Source organism: Mustela lutreola, chromosome 2 (genome assembly GCF_030435805.1).
Source record: "Mustela lutreola isolate mMusLut2 chromosome 2, mMusLut2.pri, whole genome shotgun sequence".
NCBI classification, from domain to species: Eukaryota; Metazoa; Chordata; class Mammalia; order Carnivora; family Mustelidae; genus Mustela; species Mustela lutreola.
In genome coordinates, this window is record NC_081291.1 from 139,352,252 (window position 1) to 139,374,341 (window position 22,090).

General features: G+C 35.6%; 1 protein-coding gene across 11 annotated transcripts in view; it reads left to right on the forward strand.

Moving 5' to 3' along the window:
• Nucleotides 1–22,090, forward strand: part of IFT80 (intraflagellar transport 80) — a 124,992-nt gene that overhangs the window by 5,924 nt on the left and 96,978 nt on the right. The window contains exons 3-8 of one of the 11 annotated variants that reach the window (XM_059163641.1): nucleotides 3,100–3,142; nucleotides 6,025–6,109; nucleotides 7,636–7,670; nucleotides 8,844–8,924; nucleotides 11,506–11,729; nucleotides 21,057–21,167. In XM_059163641.1, the coding sequence (XP_059019624.1) occupies nucleotides 8,890–8,924; nucleotides 11,506–11,729; nucleotides 21,057–21,167 (370 nt within the window). In that variant the 5' untranslated portion in view covers nucleotides 3,100–3,142; nucleotides 6,025–6,109; nucleotides 7,636–7,670; nucleotides 8,844–8,889. Of the gene's footprint in view, nucleotides 1–3,099; nucleotides 3,143–6,024; nucleotides 6,110–6,146; nucleotides 6,216–7,635; nucleotides 7,671–8,843; nucleotides 8,925–11,505; nucleotides 11,730–21,056; nucleotides 21,168–22,090 lie in introns of all 11 variants that reach the window. The other 10 variants (XM_059163644.1, XM_059163640.1, XM_059163645.1 and 7 more) reach the window with 10 other exon arrangements.

The window sequence follows — 22,090 nt, forward strand, 5'->3', positions numbered from 1 at the left end:
GGAATCTGATCAGAACTATCAATTTACAAAACTGTACATAAAAGTTGCACTTTCAAAAATAGGGCCTTGGATAGTCATAAGCAAACCATTCATTTTAATATCAATATCCAAGGGCTAGCCAGTATGCAGATGACCCAGAACTTGGTATAAATGTACTTATGATTTAGCTCTTGTGAGTTATCTATTCTTCACATTCTTGTTCACTCCTGAGGCTTATCTGCTATTTCTTATCTATAAATTGATGTTATACCTTCCCTCTTTCCTGCCTAAAATTTTTCTCATCTTGTTAGTGCTTCTACCTCTTAATTTTAATTCTTTTTCTAAATAAGATTTTTTTGGTTGTGTATTTATTTATTTGAGAGAGAGAAAGAGAGAGTGCAAACGGGGGCGGGGGAACAAAGGGAGATGGAGACGGAGATAGTATCAAGCAGACGCTGCTCTAAGCCCAGAAACTAGCTCCAGCCCCCATTTCATGACCCTAAGATCATGACTTGAGCCAAAATCAAGAGTTAGATGCTCAACTGACTGAGCCAACCAGGTGTCCCTCTTAGTTTTAATTCTTAAATCTAATTCTTTTATTTCTTTTTTTGTAAACCATTTAACCATTTTTAAGTGTATAGTTCAGTGGCATTAAGTACATTAATATTGTTATACTATCATCTCCATCTATCCACAGAACTCTTTTCATCTTGCAGAACTGAAACTCCATAGCCATTAGAGAATAACTCCCCTTTCTTCCTCCTTCCTGCCACCAGCCCCTGGCAACCACCACTCTACTTTCTGTCTTTATGAATTTGACTACTGTAGTACTTCATATAAGTCTAATATACAGTATTTGTCCTTTTGGATGCTAACTGGATTATTTCAGTTAGCATAATAGTAAGTCAAATTCTCAAAATTAGTTCTGAATTTCAGTTTCTTGGTTCTAATTCATTTTCACATTATAAACGCATATATCCACAAGCTGAGTGTGTAATCCATGATGAACATTTAAACTTAGTTTTTGATAGAAGTATACAGAGTTCTGTAATAAACAGGTGTATGCAGTTGCATATATGTCTTGATGTACGTTTATATGTATGTGATAAATTCTTATGACTAGCGATTCTTCCCAGGCTAGATTTCTTATACAATACTTCCATTGAATTGTAGCTTCTAACAAAGTTTAGCACAGATGTGTCAGATTGGCAGAGCCTAGGGTACTTACCTCTGTCTAGCTATAAGGAAGGCTAGAAAGGAAATAATGTTTCTTATAATGAGAAAAGGACTCGTAAGATAGGGGATTACCCAAGTATAGGCAAACCAGTCAAATGTTTGGGGTAGAGAACAGAATAAATGACCATTAGCAGTAATTTACCTGCTCTTCAGTAATGTATGCGTTGCGTTTCTGTTTCTCCATATGCCAACACTAGGTTCTGAGTATTTTGCGTTTAACCACTCTGATATCAGAAAAGTGGTATCTAGTTGTTTTAGTTTTCATTTCTTTAATTACAATTGAGGCTAAGCATTGTTTCATGTTTTTGATTGCCCACCTACCATCTGTACTTATGTTTCTTTTTTTTTTTTTTTTTTTTTAAAGATTTTATTTATTTATCAGAGAGAGAGAGGGAGAGAGAGCCAGCACAGGCAGACAGAGTGGCAGACAGAGGCAGAGGGAGAAGCAGGCTCCCTGCCGAGCAAGGGGCCCCATGTGGGACTCGATCCCAGGACGCTGGGATCATGACCTGAGCCCAAGGCAGCTGCTTAACCAACTGAGCCACCCAGGCGTCCCTGTACTTATGTTTCTGTGAACTGTTAATTTATATGTTTATCAGTGCCCTTGATCCAGTGACTTCATGGATGACTGTGTTGTCTTAGTTATTTTCTGCTTCTATACTATTGCCAGTCTATCCCTCTCCACTGATTACTTCTTTTTTGTCCCCAAATATACTGGAGTTTACCCTAGATAAAAAGGCCTTTATAGCTACTATTCTATTTCATCCTTTAATCTCTACACTTAAATAGCTTAATATGTACAGTTATATAATTTTAACTTCTACCCTTATGACCTATGCTGCTGATTCTGTTTTAGAGCATGCAAGGATGGTTCTAGATGCAGGGAATATAGGAATGAACAAAATAGACAAAAGTTCTTGCACTTAGGAAGCTTACATTTTAGAAAGAGAACGGTAAGTAAAATTCATAGTATGGCAGTTGGCCTTATATAGGTTGTACAGGGAAGGCTTCACTGAGAAGGTGATTTGGAGGGGAGAGATATAAAGGAGGGAAAAGGAGTAAGCCAGGCAGCTACCTGGGGGCAGGGACTTCAGTCAAAGAATACAAGTTCAAAGGCCCTGAGGCAGGAGCATTCTTAGTATGTTAGAAAAGGTAGAGGTTTTTGTGTTTGGAGCAGTTTGAGTGAAGAGAGAGAGAGAAATCAGGTAGGGTCAGAGAATATTAGGATATATTAGGGCTCTCCAGAGAAAGAAGAGTTGATGTTGTAGTCTTGAGTCCAAAAAATAGAAACTTGGGCAAAATTTCTGTGTTGCAGTCTGGAGGCAGAATTCCTTCTTGAGGAAATAGTGGTCTTTCGTCATAAGGCCTTCAGCTGATTAGATGGAGGCCACTCAAATTATGTAGGGAAATCTGCTTTACTCTAAGTCGACTGATTATAAATGTTAATCACTTCTAAAAAATACATTTAAGCAACATTTAGATTAGCCCAAATAATTGGGCACTGTTGTATAGCTAGGTTGACACATAAAATTAACCATTACAGTAGAGGAGTTCAGATTAAGAAAAGCTTTCAACACTGTTGCAAGAACCTTAACTTTGAGTGAGATAGGAAGTCATTGTAATATTTTGAGCAAAGAAGTGCTATGATCTATTTTAAAACAGTCACTTTGGCTGCTGTGGTAAGTATAGATGATGAAGGGTTAGAGGCCAATTAAGAGGCTATTATATCCAAGCCAACAAATGATAGCACCTTAAACTGGGGTCATAACAGTGGGGGTGGCAAAAATCAGATACTCTGAAGATAGAGTGTAAAAGTTTTGATTTTTAAAAGTTGGAGTTGGGATGTGAGAGAAGAGTCAATAATAATTCTAATTCTAATTCTAGGCCTGTGCAACCACAAGAAAGGAATTACCATTTACTGACATTGGTAAGGCTGTGAGGAGCGGTTAGAGGAATGATCAGCGGTTTCATCTGGATCTCAAGTTTGAGATGTTTGTTAGACATTCAGATAAGTTGTTAAATAATCAGTTAGATATAAAATCAGGTTCAGTGGAGAGGTCTGAACTGGAGATATGAAATTGGAAATTGTCACTATGCAGTCAATATGTTTGAATTTATATTAAACCATGAAACTGGGTGATACCACCATGTCAGTAGTGTAAATATAGAGGAGGTACAAAAACGGAGCCCACAGTTTAAGGCTGGGAAAATTAGGACAAGAAGTTGGTGAAATTTATTCCCTCTATAACTCTGCAGTTCCTTTCCCTTCCTAACCTGCCCAATGAAGTAAAGCCTAATACCCCAGTAGATTGAAAAGGAATCCCGCAGAGTTCCATGTTCTCTTAGGAAGATTGCCTCTTCCTTCCTTAGAAAACTGCATCAACACTGCTAACTACCGTAGAGACCAGTTCCAGGAAGATGGCTGCAATTTAAATTGATTATCCACCCTCCCTTGTGAGACCACTGGGACTATTCCAGCATACCTTATATCTATGTTTACCTCAGTCTCCACATTCAAGATTCTTAATTCCCTATATTAGTTCGTTACTGGGCTTATCTGTTGATGATGGTAATTTCCACATGATAAAACTTTATTATCTGTCACTGAAAAGGTGGTAAAAACTGATAGGACTCTCCACAAGGTCAGGAATCTTGGCTCTTTCTATCTTGTTACTGTTGTATACATGGCCTTGATGACATAGCATGGAGAGTGTTACTCTTATTTTTCAAGTTTTATTTGTCAATTATGTTGTGATTTATAAAACTTTTCTAAGAGTTAATAAAATGGCTTCCTTAGGAAACTCATTTACTTTTCATATTGCTGTTGTGGTTAACCACAGAATGTAAATCCCAGATTGGGCCACTAGGTTGATGATGATGTACCATCTCCACATGGGTTTCAGAATTGTTAATGCCCTGTGTGGCCACATCTAGTTTTGAGGGCAGCTGGGAAACATAGTTTTATTCTAGGTGGCCGGTGTACAGCAAAAATTCAGATTTTTTTTTATCACAGAAGGAGGGATGAATGAATATTGGAGGACAGCCTGCCATTTCTACCATTTTCTACCATCTGTCCCAAACTCCTCCCCATAAATACTACCATTCTACCTTTTGGAACTCACAGTATGTTATTGGCCAAATCTGTATTCTCAGCCTTTACTCTGAATGATCCCTTTACCTTGGTAGTCTAACTCAAGTCTTGTTGTTTCCTAAGGAAATTGCTTTCCCCATGACCCCTTCAAGTAGAGGCTCTTTGCCTCCCAGGATCCCATGTGTCAAAAGGCCTTATTTCTCACTGATGTATCTAGACAATGGATTCTTTTTCTCTTTTTCTTTATATATCTCTAGTCCCTTTAAACAAGTCCTACCCGATTAAACCATTCTCTATCCATTTTGTAGTCTCTGCAGTTTTTCCTCATACAATGAATATTTGAGTGCCTAGCTGTCTTTATCCTCTACTACTATTATTGTCATTATTCTCAGTGATTTAATATCCACAAATCATTCCACTCCATTCCCTGGCCTCTTAGCTCCTTGGCCTCATATACCCACTTTTACAGTCTTTTTTTTTTTTTTTTTAAAGATTTTATTTATTTATTTGACACACACAGAGAGAGAGAGAGAGAGAGAGAGAGAGAGAGACCGAGACCACAAGTAGGCAGAGAGGCAGGCAGAGAGAGACTGGGGGAAGCAAGCTCCCTGCCAAGCAGAGAGCCCAATGTGGGGCTTGATCCCAGGGCCCTGAGATCATGACCTGAGCTGAAGGCAGAGGCTTAACCCACCTAGCCACTCAGGTGCCCCGCACTTTCACAATCTTTATCATTACGACCTTATCATTACCAATGTCTACTTCTCTCTCAAAATCTGATATAATTGACACATAATAAAATAAAACTTAAAACTCCAATCTGAATTTTAGTTTAGTTTTTTTTTTTTTTTAAGATTTTGTTTATTTGACAGAGAGAAAGAGCACAAGCAGGGAGAGTGGCAGGCAGAAAGAGAGGGAGAAGCAGGCTCCCAGCTGAGCAAGGAGCCCAATGCGGGACTTGATCCCAGGACTCTGGGATCATGACTCGAGGTGAGGGCAGATGTTTAACCAACTGAGCCACCCAGGAGTCCCTTACATTTTTTCTTCTTAAGCCCCACAAATGTTGACCTATACTGGACCAAAAACAGCTTATCAGTGATTTTTAGGGGTAAAGGCATAGTTGCTCCCATCATTTTCTCATATAAAATTGCAGAGTAGATCAAGTTAGCTATACTGTGGAGATTTTCTTACTATTATCTCCCCACCTCAGCCACTCCCTCTCCCCAAATACTACTGACTGATCAGCCTTGATGACCATGGCTTTGGGTGGAAAAAAATGCCTCAATGCAGTTCTCAGGAAGCTTTGTACTTCCTCAAATTGGCAATGCTCTAATTCTTCTTTTCCCTTACTCTACTATCCAGTCTCATATTAGAATGCACATATCCTTCATGCAGATGATCTCAGCTAAATTGGACAAAATATCTTTCTGAGCAAGGGAGAATCTTCCCAGTGTTGGAATGCCTTGCTCTGATTCCTTGGCACCAGGTTTCTGAATGGTGGCAGATACCTTTCTTATCAAAACCATACTGCCTTTACTATTTACATGGGATTATAATTTCTTTGGTGAGGAATTATTCCTAATTATCATGGTTTTCAACAATTTGAGGTATTTTGATGTAGGATACATCATGCCTTTGTCAAAGATCTTTTAAGTTTCTGATTGCAATTGTATATTCAGATTTTACATGTATTTTCTTATCTATTGTGTTTTCATTTCCAGAAGCACCAATTTGTCTGCCTTTATTGTTTTAAAATCCTTATAAGCTTGGTAAATTTGAATCATTGTGGAAAAAAAGCAGGATTTTGTAAGTACTTTTGCTCTTTTTCCTCCCCTATAATTAGGAGAAGTTCTGATGGAAAGGAGGAAGGAGTTTTGAGAAAGGTGCTGAAGGTGCTCCCAAAGACGAAAAAGTAAGCCCTGGAAGGTGTGCCTCAGAGAGAGCATATTCTTGCTCTGGCTACTATACATAGATTCATACTTTTGAGAAGGACAGAAATCTCCCTAAATGAACTAACTGGAAAAGAAGTGTTTCTGACCCTGTGGTTTTAACAGTCCCCACCCCCACTCAATCTAACAAATTAATGAGCAGAATAAGTGAAAAAGGTGCTTTGAAATACAGCTGTGTTTAGCACTTTGCTGATCTAAAAGTCTTCTTGGGTTTGGGAGAATGAGAAATTATCTAAGGGAGGTCCACTGAATACTTATCTGTACTCAGCAGCTCCTTTGATGTAGTTAGCAGTAATTTTCTACTGGACAGAGATATTTTTTCCTTTAATTACACTTTCATTTTTTTTTTTTCTTTTTAAGTTAGTGATATTACTCTGAAAGAATTCTGTAACTATAAATTAGGTTTAGACAATTTAGCAATTTTCTTGTTTATATAAATAAATATATGAGTTATATATATGAGTAATTTATTTTTTAAAAAAATTTTAAAAGATTTCTTTATTTACTTGCGAGAGAGTGAGCAGAGGGAGGGGAGGTAAGCAGACTTCCACTGAGTGGGGAGCCTGACCCTAGGCTCAATCCCAGGACCCTGAGATCATGATCTGAACCAAAATCAAGAATCGGCTGCAGGGGCGCCTGGGTGGCTCAGTGGGTTAAGCCTCTGCCTTCAGCTTGGGTCATGATCTCAGGGTCATGGGATCAAGTCCCACATCTTGCTCTCTGCTCAGCAGGGAGCCTGCTTCCTCCTCTCACTGCCTGCCTCTCTGCCTACTTGTGATTTCTGTCTGTCAAATAAATAATCTTTAAAAAAAAAAAAGAATCGGCTGCTAACCAGCTGAACCCCCTGGTGCCCAAGAGTAATTTAAAAAATGTTATTTATTTATTTATTTTAGAGAGGGAGAGAGAGAGAGAGAGAGAGAGCGAGCATGTGTACATGCATGAGTGGTAGGGGAGTTTCAGAGAGGGAAGGGGCAGAGGGTAAAGGAGAGAATCTCAAGCAGATTCCCCACTGAGCTTGGAGATCCACCTGGAGCTGGATCTCAGGACCCTGAGATCATTACCGGAGCTGAAATCCAGAGTCAAATTCTGGGGCGCCTGGGTGGTTCAGTTGGTTAAGCAAATGCCTTAGGCTCAGGTCATGATCCTAGAGTCCTGGAATCAAGTCTCACATTGGGCTCCCTGCTCAGCAGAGAGTCTGCTTCTCTCTGACTCTCCCTCTTCTTATGCTTTCTCTCGCTCTCAAATACATTAAGTCTTAATTAAAAAAAAAAAAAAAAGGTGCTTAACTGACTGAACCACCAGGTGTTCCAATTTATATATATATTTTTAAGTTTCTTATTTTCATTCCAGTATAGTTAACATACAGGGTTATGTTAATTTCAGATATACAATACAGTGATTCAGCAATTCTGTACACGGTAAGTGTACTCTTTAATCCTCATCACCAGTTTCAAACACAACCCCGCCCCTCATAATCATCAGTTTGTTCTTTATAATTAAGAATCTGTTTCTTGGTCTGTCTCTTTTTTCCCTTTTGTTTGCTTCGTTTCTTAAGTTCCACATATGAGTGAGATCATATGGCACTTGTCTTTCTCTGACTTACTTCACTTAGCATAATACTGTGTAGTTCCATCCATGTTGTTGCAAATGGCAAGAATTCATTCTTTTTTATGGATGATTAATACTTCATTATATACACACATACACACATACACCACCTCTTCTTTATCCATCTGTCAGTTTACACTTGGGCTGCTTCCATAATTTGGCTATTGTAAATAATGGTACAATGAACACAGTGGTACATATTTCCTTTTGAATTAGTGTTTTTGTATTCTTTGGGTAAATATCCAGTAGGGTGTTTCTGGATTGTAGGGTAGTTCTATTTTTAATTTTTTGAGGAAATTCCATTTGATTTTTTTCTTGTGATAACAAGGTTATTTGGGGGAGTATTATTCTTTTTCTATATTTTTATTTGGCAAATTATCATTGCAATTTTTATATAACTTTTATAAGAGATTTATTACCTCTTTCTTAAATAACTCACGTATTTTTCTCATTGCTACTGTGACAACCATAACTGTTGGTCAGTGTATCTATCTCCAACAGAATGTAAACCTCAGACTGATGATGTCATCATAGTCACATGTGGGCTCCAGAATTGAAGCCATTAAAACTAAGGCCTTGATCCCTTGATTAGACCTTGAGAGTTTATTGTAATATACCATTCAATAGGACCAATAATGATCTTCCATTAAGGGGTTCCCAGTTTATAGAGTCTTTTGATTTGGCCCTAGGAGAGCTTTTGGAAATTATTTACCTGCTCAGAATTTGTGGTGGTCTGTACTTGTATAATGTTCAGGCAGGCTGTAGAGGACCTCTGGAGTCCCACCCAAGGCTTCCAGTCACTCCTTGGCAGGATTAGCATACTGACTAGTTTTCTTCTTCTTTCCATGTATTTGATGCCAACAGTATTAAAGGTGTTTTGGTGTCCTTAGAGTGCTAAAATGTTTTGTTTGCTTTTATTTTTTGTGTACATGTGTTTGTTTTTAATACAGATTTTATATTTTCCCTCAACTTTTATTTTACAGTGAATACAATCAAATTGCATTTTAAAATTTTGCTGAAAGTGGAGACATGAGACTGAAGATATCTCTTTTAAAAGAACCAAAACATATCCTTTTGATACTTATAAACCTTATTGTGATCATCTATTGTTAAAAGTTTCCTATTTTGTATTCTAGTTATAGAGTGGATTTTTTTATTCTTTTAATGGTAATTTAGCTAAATTGTTTTTGAAATATTTGAGATCATGTGCTGCAGGTAATTTTCCAAAGCAAACTATTTGCTCTAAATCTTACTTTCAAATTCTTATTGACTTTTTTTTTTTTACTCTGTTTAAGTACTGAGCTTAAGTGCATAAAACACAGTTTTTGTTTAGTCTAGTAGGATCCTAAAGAGTGGCTTTTTTTTTTTTTTTAACCAAGTAACTTCTTTGCTATTGTGATTTAGTATGTTTTCACTGAGTTTTGCTCTGTTTCTTCATACTCATGATAAAGTGGAGTTTAAGCCAGGGAAATCTGAGCAGTGAGACCTTTATTATTTCATGTGGGAAGGTCGTGATTATAAATATTTTCTCAAATGCATGACTCTATATTGTGTTAGCAGGAATACCCAATTATGTATCAGGAGGGTATGACAGATCTCTCTACCTTCATCCTTAGTTATTTAGATTAGTGCTTCTGTAAGAATCAACTGTAGACTGTTACAGGTCTGTGAAAGGATAAGTACAGAAATTAGAAAGTAAGAGGTAAATTCTTACAGCAATTTGACATTGTCATAACACCCAAATATAAGATCATTTTTCTAATAATTAATTTTTATTTTATCTTATACAGGTTGGAAATAGAGAAAAATGTGGTCCTTCATCAGAGATAGCAAAGCACTGTTTAGATATTTGATCAAATTTTTAAAATTTATACTATCCTGCTTATTTAACCTATTGAGTAAAATAGAATTCCTTTGATTTCTCCTTAAATCCTTTTTACTGTCTTTTCAAAGTGTTCTCTCAAGAGTTCATGCCAGGGCGCCTGGGTGGCTCAGTGGTTAAGCCGCTGCCTTCGGCTCAGGTCATGATCTCGGGGTCCTGGGATCGAGCCCCGCATCGGGCTCTCTGCTCAGCAGGGAGCCTGCTTCCTCCTCTCTCTCTGCCTGCCTCTCTGCCTACTTGTGATCTCTATCTGTCAAATAAATAAATAAAATCTTTAAAAAAAAAAAAGAGTTCATGCCATATACAGTCTTACAGATTTTGACTGTGTCTGTAGTCTGCTTTTACCTTTTCAAGTTGAAGTATAACAGTTTTTTAAACTTTCTTAATCTGTCAGTCCCCTCATTTCTCCCATATTCTTAGTTGACCTGTTAGGCTGAAGATCTATCACACACATCTGTTGTGCACTTACAGCAATTTATACAAGGATAAACTTAATGTTTTTGTTTTGGAATGGTGTGCTGTTTTTGTGTATTTTCTTCCTTTCTTGGTTTTATCTAACATTCTCCCTTCCTAATGTTACGTTTTACCTAACATTATTTAGACCATAGCAATTATATTGGAACAGTTTTTTTCAGTAATGGTCTTGTGATATCCAGGTCCTTTTGTTTAGATTATATGTTGAATATTCCAATGCTACTTTGTTATCTGTTTTTGAAGACTCTAAAGTTCTTGCTATAATTTCTCTTTTACCTTTTGGTTATTTGCTTACTCTGTCATTTTGAAATATTAAATCTTAGAACATTCCAGAATAATTATAGCACATTGTTTCTTTTTCCTTGGAGTTTATTGATTGTTCAGAAAAGCCAATAAAAAGCACTAGTGAGAAGAGGAGGAAGTAAAAGGATTATACAAAAATAGCAAGAAAACAACCCAACTAGGAATGATCTGGTAATACAGATAGCCAGATATATGAAAGAGAAAGGTTTCTCTTAAATGACAAACTGAAATGCCTTCTCTATGTACACAGTTCTGCTAGGGTAAGCAGCCTGTTCTGATGGAGGAACAGAGGGCTCCTTGAGCACCTCAATTTATAGAAATCCTCCTAATAAATCAGAGGCCGAAAAAATGGGTTAAATAAAGTAGGAATTTTAGGGTTCATATCTTATCCAGTGCTATGCATCATGTAGGTGCAGTAAATTATAATTGAATTGTTTCCTGGGTTTAATGTCAAAAAGTTTGGTAAGATTTTATTTTGGCAGGTAGGCTGTAGGTTTTTTTCTAGGTAAATTGTTATTATAATATGTAATTTAAGCAGGTATTTTCCTGTTAGATTTCGGTCTTCTTTTAACACTTGATTTTTTTAACTTATCAAAATAATACATATTTCTTCTAATATGATATAGATCTATATAGATTTGAAAATTATAATTCATTATTCTCACCTGTCCCCCAGCAGTTTAGTGTATATCCTTTCATACCTTTTGATCTTTAAATGTCTGTGTATCTTCTGGCCTTATTTATGGAATCTTTTGTAACAAAATTTAAAATTTTTCATGTCAGATCTTTCTTTTTTTCCTCTTTTAGCATGTGGATTCTTGCTTTCCATTCTTCTTGCAATTGTCTTGATAGATGCAAGTCATGAAATGAAAATGTATTTAGAAACTTGAAACATTTTACTCTATCTTATCTTTTTCCTATAATCTGCATCTGCAAATTATTTTATTATGATTTAAGGTTTTTGTGTGTCTCCTTAACATGGTGATACATCAAGAATTAGTAAGCTGTGTGGGCTGGACTACGGCTGAAGAACTGTATTCATGTAGTGATGATCACCAGATAGTGAAGTGGAACTTGTTAACCAGTGAAACAAGTCAAATAGTAAAGCTTCCTGATGATATTTACCCAATAGATCTTCACTGGTTTCCAAAAAGTTTAGGCATAAAGAAACAAACTCAAGCAGAAAGCTTTGTCCTCACAAGTTCTGATGGTAAGTTTTTAATAAATGTTGTATGCTTATCTTTGTATTTAAAAGACATATTAGTAGTGTGACTTACACTTTTAGTTGTTTTACAGAGCTGATATTTGTAGATCTGCATACCTCTGTCTACACATTTAATCCATATTCTTTGTAGTCATTTGCTTTGTGTATAGGCTATAAAACTGTTGTCATGGGAGAAAGTAAAGCTGGCATATCATGGGATTTGATCTGAGCTTTTAGCTTTACTTTTTCTGTGATCTCACTGAAAATAGTTGTTAAGCTGTTATCAGTTTTGGTTTTGAATTTAACTTTATAACATAACCACACTAAAAAAATACGGACACACAAAAAATATGGGCACAATGCAACATTTAATAAGCTATTTAATATTATCTTTCTTTTCTTTTTTAAAAAATTTTTATTTATTTATTTGAAAGAGAGAGTGAGAGATCATGAGCAGAGGGGGAAGGGTAGTGGGAGAAGCAGACTCCGCGGTGAGCAGGGAGCCCAATGTGGGACTCAATCCCAAGACCCCAGGATCACAACCTAAGCCCAAGGCAAACGCTTAACCAACTTAGCCACCCAGGCGCCCCCAATATTGTGTTTATTTTCTGTTACATGTTAGTTTCCACTCAACAGAGTTGGAGTTTTGTTTAATTTGACTGTAGCTTTATTACTGGTGAGTAAAAAGCACGATTTTTCTACTTATTGAGGAAATGTTTTTATTTTCATTGAAATAACTTGAACTGCTTTTGTCTGTATTACATTTTACGTACTTTGTCAATTTAAAATACATTCATCAAAAGTAATGGAAACTTATTTGACTAACTTATGCACAGATGGAGTTTTTTGGTTCACCTAACTCTAGGGGTGGACCTTCAAGCATAGCTGCAATTAGGCCCCTGTTCTCATCATCTCTTAGATGGGTTCTCCCTACAAGGTGAGCATGATGGCAGCCAGTAGCTCAAGGCCCATCCATAGAGAAGTGTCAGCAGAGAGTGCTTCCTCAGTATCTCTTGCAGACAAGTTGCAGGAGAATCCTGAGGAAACTTGTGTCCTGTGCTAATGAAAGAATCACTGTAGTCATGGGAATAGGACACTGATTGACTGAGCACAACTGGCCTCAGGCTACCATAGAAAAGTAAAGAGAAAGAGAAGAGGGCTTTTGTAACAAGAATAGGGAAGGGATGTTATGACAAAGTATCAAATCAGATTTCACTTCTTTTACAGACAGAACTTAGGATATTTTTTTTTAACCTTATTTTCTGAATCTTGATTAAATGAGATGTTGTGTGAAAGTAATTGGACTTAGAAGATTGACTCTGAACCACTGCTAGAATTTGGCTTACCTCAGATGTTAAAATAAAGGGTTGACTTAAAAAAAATTTTTTTTAATTTTGATATAATTTCACATTTGCAGAAAGGTTGTAAGAATTGTAGAAAAAACTCCTGCATATCCTTTATCCAAATTCATTTCCTGTTAACATTTTGCCCCATATATTTTATCATTGGCTTTCTCCCTCTCTCTCCCCCACTTCACTACACATATACACGCACATACACAGACACACATACTTTTTTCCCCCTAAGTATTTAAGGGTCATTTTATAGACATGCAACATGCCCCTTTTACCATAAAATACTTCAGTGCACTTCTCGAGGGTGAGGATTTTCTGTTACATAGTCACTGTACATTCATTGGTCAAAATCAGGAAATTTAACATTGATGTTAAATTGAATATACAGTTAATATTCAAATTTTAACAAGGGCCGTAATAACATCTTTTATAGAAATTTGGTTTTTTCTGGTACAGAATAACCACACTGCTTTTGTCATATCTCTCTAACCTCCTTTAATATAGTTTCCTCAGTCTTTCTTTTATGATCTTAATAGGTTTGAAGAATACAGATCTGTTTTTTCTTTATAGAATGTCCCTCAATTTGTGTTTGTATGATATTTTCTTATAATTAGATTCAGTGTACACAGTTTTTAGCAGCAGTAGTTAGGGCATCAGATTGCAAGGTTCACGATGCTGGTTTGATCCATTATTGGTGATGTTAACTTTGAATACTTTGTTGGTTTTTTTTTTTTTAACTTTGATTACTTTGAAAGGTTGTATTCACTAAAGTAATCCACTGTGAAGTTACTATTTTTACCTTTTAATAAATAATTTGTGAACAAATACTTTCAGGCTATATAAAAATATTCTCTTCCTCCTTAAAATTCTACCTACTATTTTAGCATCTATTGTTGATATTCGGCTGAATCATTTATTATTCACATGGTTGCCAAATGGTGATTTTTTTAATTCCATAATTCCTTCCATATTGATTGGTTGGTATTCTGCTGCATGGAAAAGCCCGTCTTTTCCTACCCATTTGTTTACTTACGTCAGATTAGACTCATAGGTTCTTTATTTTATTTCTGTAATTTTTTTATTTTGTTGTGAAAATTGTCCCAGCTTTGTCTAGTAGAGTCCTATTAAGCCAGCTCCTATGAATTTTTGGGGGTGGGTGGGTGGGATAATGTTTCCTCATCATTTTTTGAGCACTGCTTTGCTGGCACAAGATGTTTCAGTCTTATCTTGCGCTTTCCCAATCCAGCCCCCCAAATTATCCATTTCTCCAAGGAGATCTCTTCTTTTCTTGGTGCTTTCTGGTATTTTAAAAACAATATGAGAGGGGCACCTGGGTGGCTCAGTGGGTTAAGCCGCTGCCTTTGGCTCAGGTCATGATCTCAGAGTTCTGGGATTGAGTCCCGCATCGGGCTCTCTGCTCAGCAGGGAGCCTGTTTCCTCCTCTCTCTCTCTCTGCCTGCTTCTCTGCCTACTTGTGATCTCTCTCTGTCAAATAAATAATAAATAAAAAAAAACTTTATAAAAAAAAACAATATGAGAATGCTAGCAAGCTCATTTCAATGAGGTGTGTTTGCTTCAAGGTCCTTTCAGAGAGCTAAGAAATGGAATATAAATGTATATTAAAGAACAATTTTCTCTTTCTCCTGTCCTTCCCTTTATTTTCTTTTCTTCCCTTTTCTTTCTTCTACTTCTCCTTCCTTCCTTTCCATACTAAAAATCATGAGTTCATTCTGATGCCACCAATTCAACATCACAGTTGGTTCATTCCAGTCTTTCTTTTTTCCATATTTGGAAACAGTGAGTGAGCTTGGCTCCTATTATTCTCAAATATATTTGCTCACTTGCTCAATTCTGCAGTACAAAGTAAGTTGTTTCAGAATGGCTTATCTATACTACTGCAAAAAACTAGAGTTTAATATTTGTTTACTCCTGTTTTGATCTTTATACTGAATATATGGAGTTAAAGTCCTGTGTTCAATAGTTACTTGCATTTCCCCTTCCTTAACTGTTATGTTATTCACAGTTAAATGTGTTATTTGTGTTTTCTACTTAAGGTTTCCATTGTCTCCCATCCTTGTTGATTTATCTTCTGAATATGTAAAATAGTAACATGACAAAACTATATTAAAGAAAAAATTATATTGAAAACCATAGACAAAATACAAAGACAAAACTATATTTAAAAAGCATACTCAGGGGCTCCTGGCTGGCTCAGATGGTTAAGTATCTGCCTTAGGCTCAGATCCTGATCCCAAGGTTCTGGGATTGAGCCCCACACTGGGCTCACAGCTCAGCAGGGAGTCTGCTTCTCCCTCAACCTCTGCCTGTCTCCACTGCTCATGCTCTCTTTCTCGCTGGGTCTCTCTTTCTCAAATGAATAAATAAAATCTTTAAAAAAAAAAAAAAAAAAAAAAGCATACTCAGAGCAATGTCACTATTCCTACCCACCCAATCCTATACACCTTATTTCTGTTTACTCCCTGTAGATAAACAGTCTCTTTGGTTCTGGCTTATCCTTCCTGTGTTTCTTTTGGCAAAGTAAACAGATACATGCATATTTTCTCATTTCACCTTTTGTATTACACAGAGGGTGATATACCATATATTTTATTTGCATTTTCCTTTTTAAACTCAGTAGTATATAAAAATTAACTTTCTATCTGACGAATATGGACAATAAACATAATTAGTCTTGATAATTTTTGTTGTCTGAGTGTCTCTCTGAATTAAGATCATTTAATTACACTCAACTAAAAAATATTTGCTTGAGTCTCTATTTCAAATTGGTTTTAGAGAAAATACTTTCTGTGAGGGAAAATATTTTAATGTAAAAATGTAACTTAAAAGATAAATTTGTGAGATTTATATAAATCTATAAGTATAAATATATTATGACTCTTCAGAGGAAACTATAATGTTCAATATTATTTTTAGGTTCACTCTATTAATAAAACAAATAACATACATGCCACAGCTAGATGTGGGAAATGTGAGAACCAAAGCAGAATAGTTGAATATTTTCTTTTAAGGTAGGATGAGGAGTATCGGGCCTTGTAAAAGAGGGAAAAGTGTGATAGATTGAAGAAAAGAAGAAAGAAGAAAGAAGAAAGTAGCTGTCAATGGGAGGTAGTCAAGGGCTTTTCTGTCAGATAAACATTTGAAGTTATTTTATGTATCAGAGCTATATTATTTGTTAACCCAATACTTAATACTACTCTGGTTAAAAAAATACATAACATGTGATCTGCCCCGTTAACAAGTTTTTAAATATACAGTGTGGTATTGTTAACTATAAGCACAATATTTGTACAGCAGATCTCTAGGACTTTTTCATTTTGTATGATGTTAACCCAATTAAAAAATTTTTTTTTCTTCAAAATTTAATTTACTGCCCAGGAGTTTCTTTTTTCTAGTTGCCACCAACTTTCTCCTCTTGATTTTTCTCCCCCAGTGTTGGCAGAGAAGGGTTGCAGTTTTGGAGTTCTTCTTTCTCTTCCAGTGTTTTTTCATCATACCCCCTCCCTCTCCTGTGTAGTGGTAACATTCCAAAAGAGATCCCTGAGATCTGGTGGTAGGTCCTTAAATATATAAGGCAGACTTTTGCCAAGTGTTTTGTCTTACCAATAATTCTCTCCAACATTACTGCTTTTTGAATATTTCATGCAGCTGTACACTACTTTTTAGAAAAGATATTTGACAATGTATTAAAAGATTTACATTTAAAAAATAATTCAGGGCGCCTGGGTGGCTCAGTGGGTTAAGCCGCTGCCTTCGGCTCAGGTCATGATCTCAGGGTCCTGGGATCGAGTCCCACATCGGGCTCTCTGCTCAGCAGGGAGCCTGTTTCCTCCTCTCTCTCTCTGCCTGCCTCTCTGCCTACTTGTGATCTCTCTCTGTCAAATAAATAAATAAAATCTTTAAAAAAAAAAAAATAAAAAAAAAAAAAAAAAAATAAAAAATAATTCAATTATGTAAAATGCATTAGGGGACTTCTGGTGTATAATCTTCTGTAAAACTGTTAAATACTCCTTAAATTATATTTACTAAAAGATGATTTTTTAAATACATTGTATTAGATAGCTTAAAATAGTTCTTTTATTTTCTTAATATGTCTATTTTAAAATCCCACTTTAAAAAGAATTTGTGTGTTCATTTCTTTTATCATAAGTTGGTAGTTGGTTATAGATCTCTGGCTTTTTGCAACCATCTGCCAAATCATTTCTGCTATTAAGCAGTCTGCAAAAGTGCTCGTGTGTCCTTTTTCCTAACACCCTATTCAAGGTCCTTTCATGTTTCCATGGACATCTGCTAAGGCATTTCTAACTTTAAGAAATGTGTTTTATATAATTTTAATGTTTCCTCTGTTCTTTTTCTCTTTTATAACATATCCCTCTTTTTAAAAAGTCTTTTTTTTTTTTTAAATGAGCAAAAGGTTAATTTTTCACCTTAGGAATTAAATATCCAAATCTGCTTTTTTGTTCAATAAATTAATAATTAATATAACCATATTGACTATATTCTCTTCTCTACCCCAGCCGTAGCAAATAATTAGAAATAAATTGATCTGCATTTGGGTCTTGCATTTTGAAAAGATTATAGAAAATTTGGAGAGAAGAAAGAAAATAGTTAAATGGATAATTATATTTAAAATTATTTAATTTAATTTAAAAATTATTTAATTTAATTTAAAAATTATTTAATTATATTTAAAATATTTAAAAATATTTGTGATGTGGGGGCACCTGACTGGCTCAGTCAGTAGAGCTTGTGACTATTGATCTCAGGGGGCTGGGTTCAAGCCCCGCATTGGCTGTGGATCCTACTTAAAAATTGTTTTTTTTTTTTTAAATGAAAAAATAAAAATATTTGATATATATATATATATAGTTTTATATTTTTGGTTTATTCTGGGTGTGCTATTCTTATAATCTCTAATCAGACAAAATACAAAGGCCAAAGATTTATTGAGTACCAAATCTATGCAAAGAGCTGACCCTAGTTTGTCCCAGTATATATCTTTCTATGTGAGGTCATAGGAAGCAAGAATAATTTTAGCACTTGTCAGAAAATCAGTATTAGGTATTTTAGGATAAGAAATATCAATAATCTAAATACATAAAATTTCTCAAATACAGAATAGATTGAAAGGAAATGTCTGGATCCTTCATTTCTTGTTTGAGAGATATTTGGTTAATCTCTTTGGTGATGGATTCATGCATTAGATGCAACAGTTTATATGCAATATATATTGTGATATATAATATGCAATATAATATATATATCATAATATATTATATATGCAATTATATGTAATTATGTTTATTACATGGATATTCTGTGTTAGGAAATGTGCTAACATTTAGTGAGAACAGATCTCAATAAAGTAAACAATGACCACAGGATTAGCTTTCCACTTACTGTATATCATCTTTACAGTTTCCTCTTGAGATTTTTTCCCCCACCTTTTCTCTGTAAAGCAACTGATTAAAAAAAGCATATCCCAGTTAATTTCAAGTTAGTTTAATGAAGAGAATAATAACAGTTGAATTTAAAGTAATTTTATTACATTCAAAAATGACCTAGCAATAAATAAAAAGTTAAAAGGAAAGGTATGGGGAAAAATAGTTGCTGCTGGTGGGTAGTTAGATGAAGGAAAAGGGTAGCTTTTTTTAGGCCTAAAAAATGAATGGTGAGAAAAGAAAGCTATTAGATGGAATGAGAAAAAAAGAAAAAAAAGAATGTCAGCGTAGTTTTTTCTTTTTTTTCTTTTTTTTTTTTTCAAGTTGGGAGATGGTTACCTAGTTGGTCAAATTTAACAAGTGCTGATTATGTAAAAGCACTACTGCAAATAAAAATATGTAAGACATGGCCCCCTGCCCTTAAAGAGATCACAGCCCAGTAAAAAAATGCTGTAACAGAGCTGCAAATAATGCTCACAGTGTAAAAAAGACGGAATTACTTTGTTGGTAAAAAGGGGTAGATGGTTAGTGAAGTAACCACAGGGTGCTAGGTGTTAAGTGTTTCAAAGCCATCTGTATTAGAGTTTCCCAGAGAAATGTCTTAAAGCCATCTCAAGCATCTGACTTAGATATATAGTTATTTATTTTAAGATTTTATTCATTTATTTGAGAGAGAGAGCATGAGCAGAGAGAGGCAAAGCCAGAAGCATATGCCCCCACACTGAGCAGAGAGCCCATCATGGGCCTTGATCGAAGGACCCTGGAATCATCACCTGAGACGGAGGCAAACACTTAACCTACTGAGCCACCGAGGTGTCCCTGACTTAGATATATTTTTAGTAAATTGTTAATATTATGACAGTCTGGAAAAGCCTTCAGTTAAAAGTGTATTCAAAATAAATTCTATGATGCCAAAATTTGATTAGCCACATGGTTTTTTTTTACTGTAAGATAGATGACTGATGATAGATTGATTCGTGGGAAATTTCTAATTTTACTGTACTTAATTATTATGAGCTATGTATTACTAGATTTTATGATTATTCAAACCCACATTATTTCATGATCTTCTCTCAGCTTTTTTAAAAAAAGATATTTATTTATTTATTTATCAGCAAGAGAGAGCACAAGCAGGGGGAGTAGCAGGCAGAGGGAGAAGCAGGCTCCCCGCTGAGCAGGGAGCCCCATGCGGGGTTCATTCGGAAGATCCTGAGATCATGACCCAAGTTGAAGGCACTGATGGAGCCACGTGGGCACCCCTTTTTCTTAGCTTTCTGTAATACTTTATTCTTTGCACCGTTGATTTGTCCCCTTGATATTTCTTAGGTACTTTAAAGTTGTAAGTTTAAAAAGTTGTGCTTTTTACCTATATATGTGCGAACTTTTTGAGAATAGCAATCTGGTAGCCTGCTCCTTTTTGTCTAGCTAGTGCCTGGCACAGTGTAAAATCGTATGAGGCAAGTATTTTAAAATTTGGAATTATCGATTGTTAAATTAAGTAAACAACAAGGCCATTAAACAGAGGGGGCTCCATGCCTTTGGCCAGCATGAGCAAACCAAAATCTGTCTGTAAACACGTCAAGGTTTTGAAATTAAAACCTAAGGATAATCAGTCACAAACAGCCAACTAAGCCATAGGCTATAGCCAATCAATAATTTCCTCACTTTGTTTCTACCTTTGCTCTATAAAAGTCTCTGCCTCAGCCCCTGCTGGTGAAACATACTTTACCACTTTTGGTTTAGTGCAACCCATTTGGAAGACTTTTGCTCAAACCCTTAAAATTTTTTGTCAGACCTCAGTTTATTTTTTTATTTTTTTATTTTTTTATTCTTAGAGAGAGAAGAGGGGAGGAACAGAGGGAAGGAGAAAAAAATATATGTATATTTTATTTTTTATATATTTTTTAATGAGAGAGCTGGGAAGGAGGGGAAGAGAGAGAGAATCTTAACAGACTCCATGCCCAACATGGAGCCGGATCTTATTGCCCTGAGATCATGACCTGAGCAGAAAACAAGAGTCAGATACTTAACAGACTGAGCCACACCAGTGCCCCTGCTTCAGTTTATTTTTTAATAAACTGTTCTGGTTTTTTGACTGTCCTGGTTCCTGTCTTCTATACCTTTTCAAGCTTTTCTATAGCCTGCAAAAAAAAAAAAAAAAAAAAAAAAGTAAGGCCACAAAACTCTGCTTAATTAGAAGGTTTTCTTGACATTTCTTTTGGCCCCCTTTGACCATATCCCAGTGGAGTTCTATTGTCCCTCTCATCTATCATAGCATCGTATAATACTTCTATTATATCACTTGTTTCAGTGTTTTATAATTTCGTTTTTGTGCCTATTTTCCAATAGATTTGTTTTTTTTTTGGGAGCAGGAACAATTATTTGAGTAGGAATATTATTTGTCCTTATGTCTCCAGTGCCTAGCACTGTGCTAACTAGTCTAGGAGAAGGTACCTGTTTAAGAGATATTTATTGATTGAGTAAATTCAAATAGATTTCTCAAGTTTAATTTCTTTTAGGTAAATTTCATCTGATTTCTAAGTTAGGAAGAGTGGAAAAAAGTGTAGAAGCTCACTGTGGAGCAGTTCTTGCAGGAAGATGGAATTATGAAGGAACAGCATTAGTTACAGGTACGTTGTCTACAAAAATGATGTTATAAATGAACTGTTTAAAGAAAAATTTTCACAGAATCAGGATATTTTCTTTAGTAATAGTGTTTTTCATTGTCCAAGAGCAAATAATTGGCACAGCATTGAACTAGGCTTCTAGAAATGTTATGATTCAGAATATCATTTTATTAGATTTCATATATGACTTACAGACAATATTTTTATCAAGGATTTTGAAATGGTCACTTATGGGGTAAATAAAAGTTGTAATTCTTTAACATGTTAAAATTCAAAATATTTAATTGAACTTTACCCCCATTCTTTCACTCTCCCATTTCCTGCCCTATTCTCATAAGCATTCTCATCTTCATCTATGCTATTAGCTAGCTAATGATGTCTAAAAATTACCCCAAAAGGTAATGGCTTAAGATAGTAAACATGTATTATCTTATAGTTTCTGTAGATCAGGGAACAATTTAATTTAGCTGGGTGGTTCTGTCTCAGACTCAAGATGTTGGATAGGGCTGCAGTCGTGTGAAGACTTGATTGGGGTTGGAGGTTCTGCTTCCAAGATGGCTCACTCATATGCTCTTGGCAAGAGATCTTAGTTCTCTTCTCCTTAGCAGGAGGCCTTGGTTCTTAAAAGGGCTTCTCCATAGGGCTGCTTGAATGGTCTAACAACATAATTGCAGGCTTCATAAGGGAGTGATCTGAGAGAGAAAAATGATAGGTATAATATATTTTATGACTCACCCTTGAAAGTCATACTCCATCATTTCTACCATATCCTATTAGAAGCAAGTCACTAAATGTAGCCCAAAGAAGAGAAATTAAGCTCCACCTATCAAAAGGAGGAATAACAAAAAGTTTTTGGATATGTAATCAAACCACCAACCTATCCTCTAGACTTTCTGTAGGGCTTTGTTCAGTGGATTGTTTCCTCT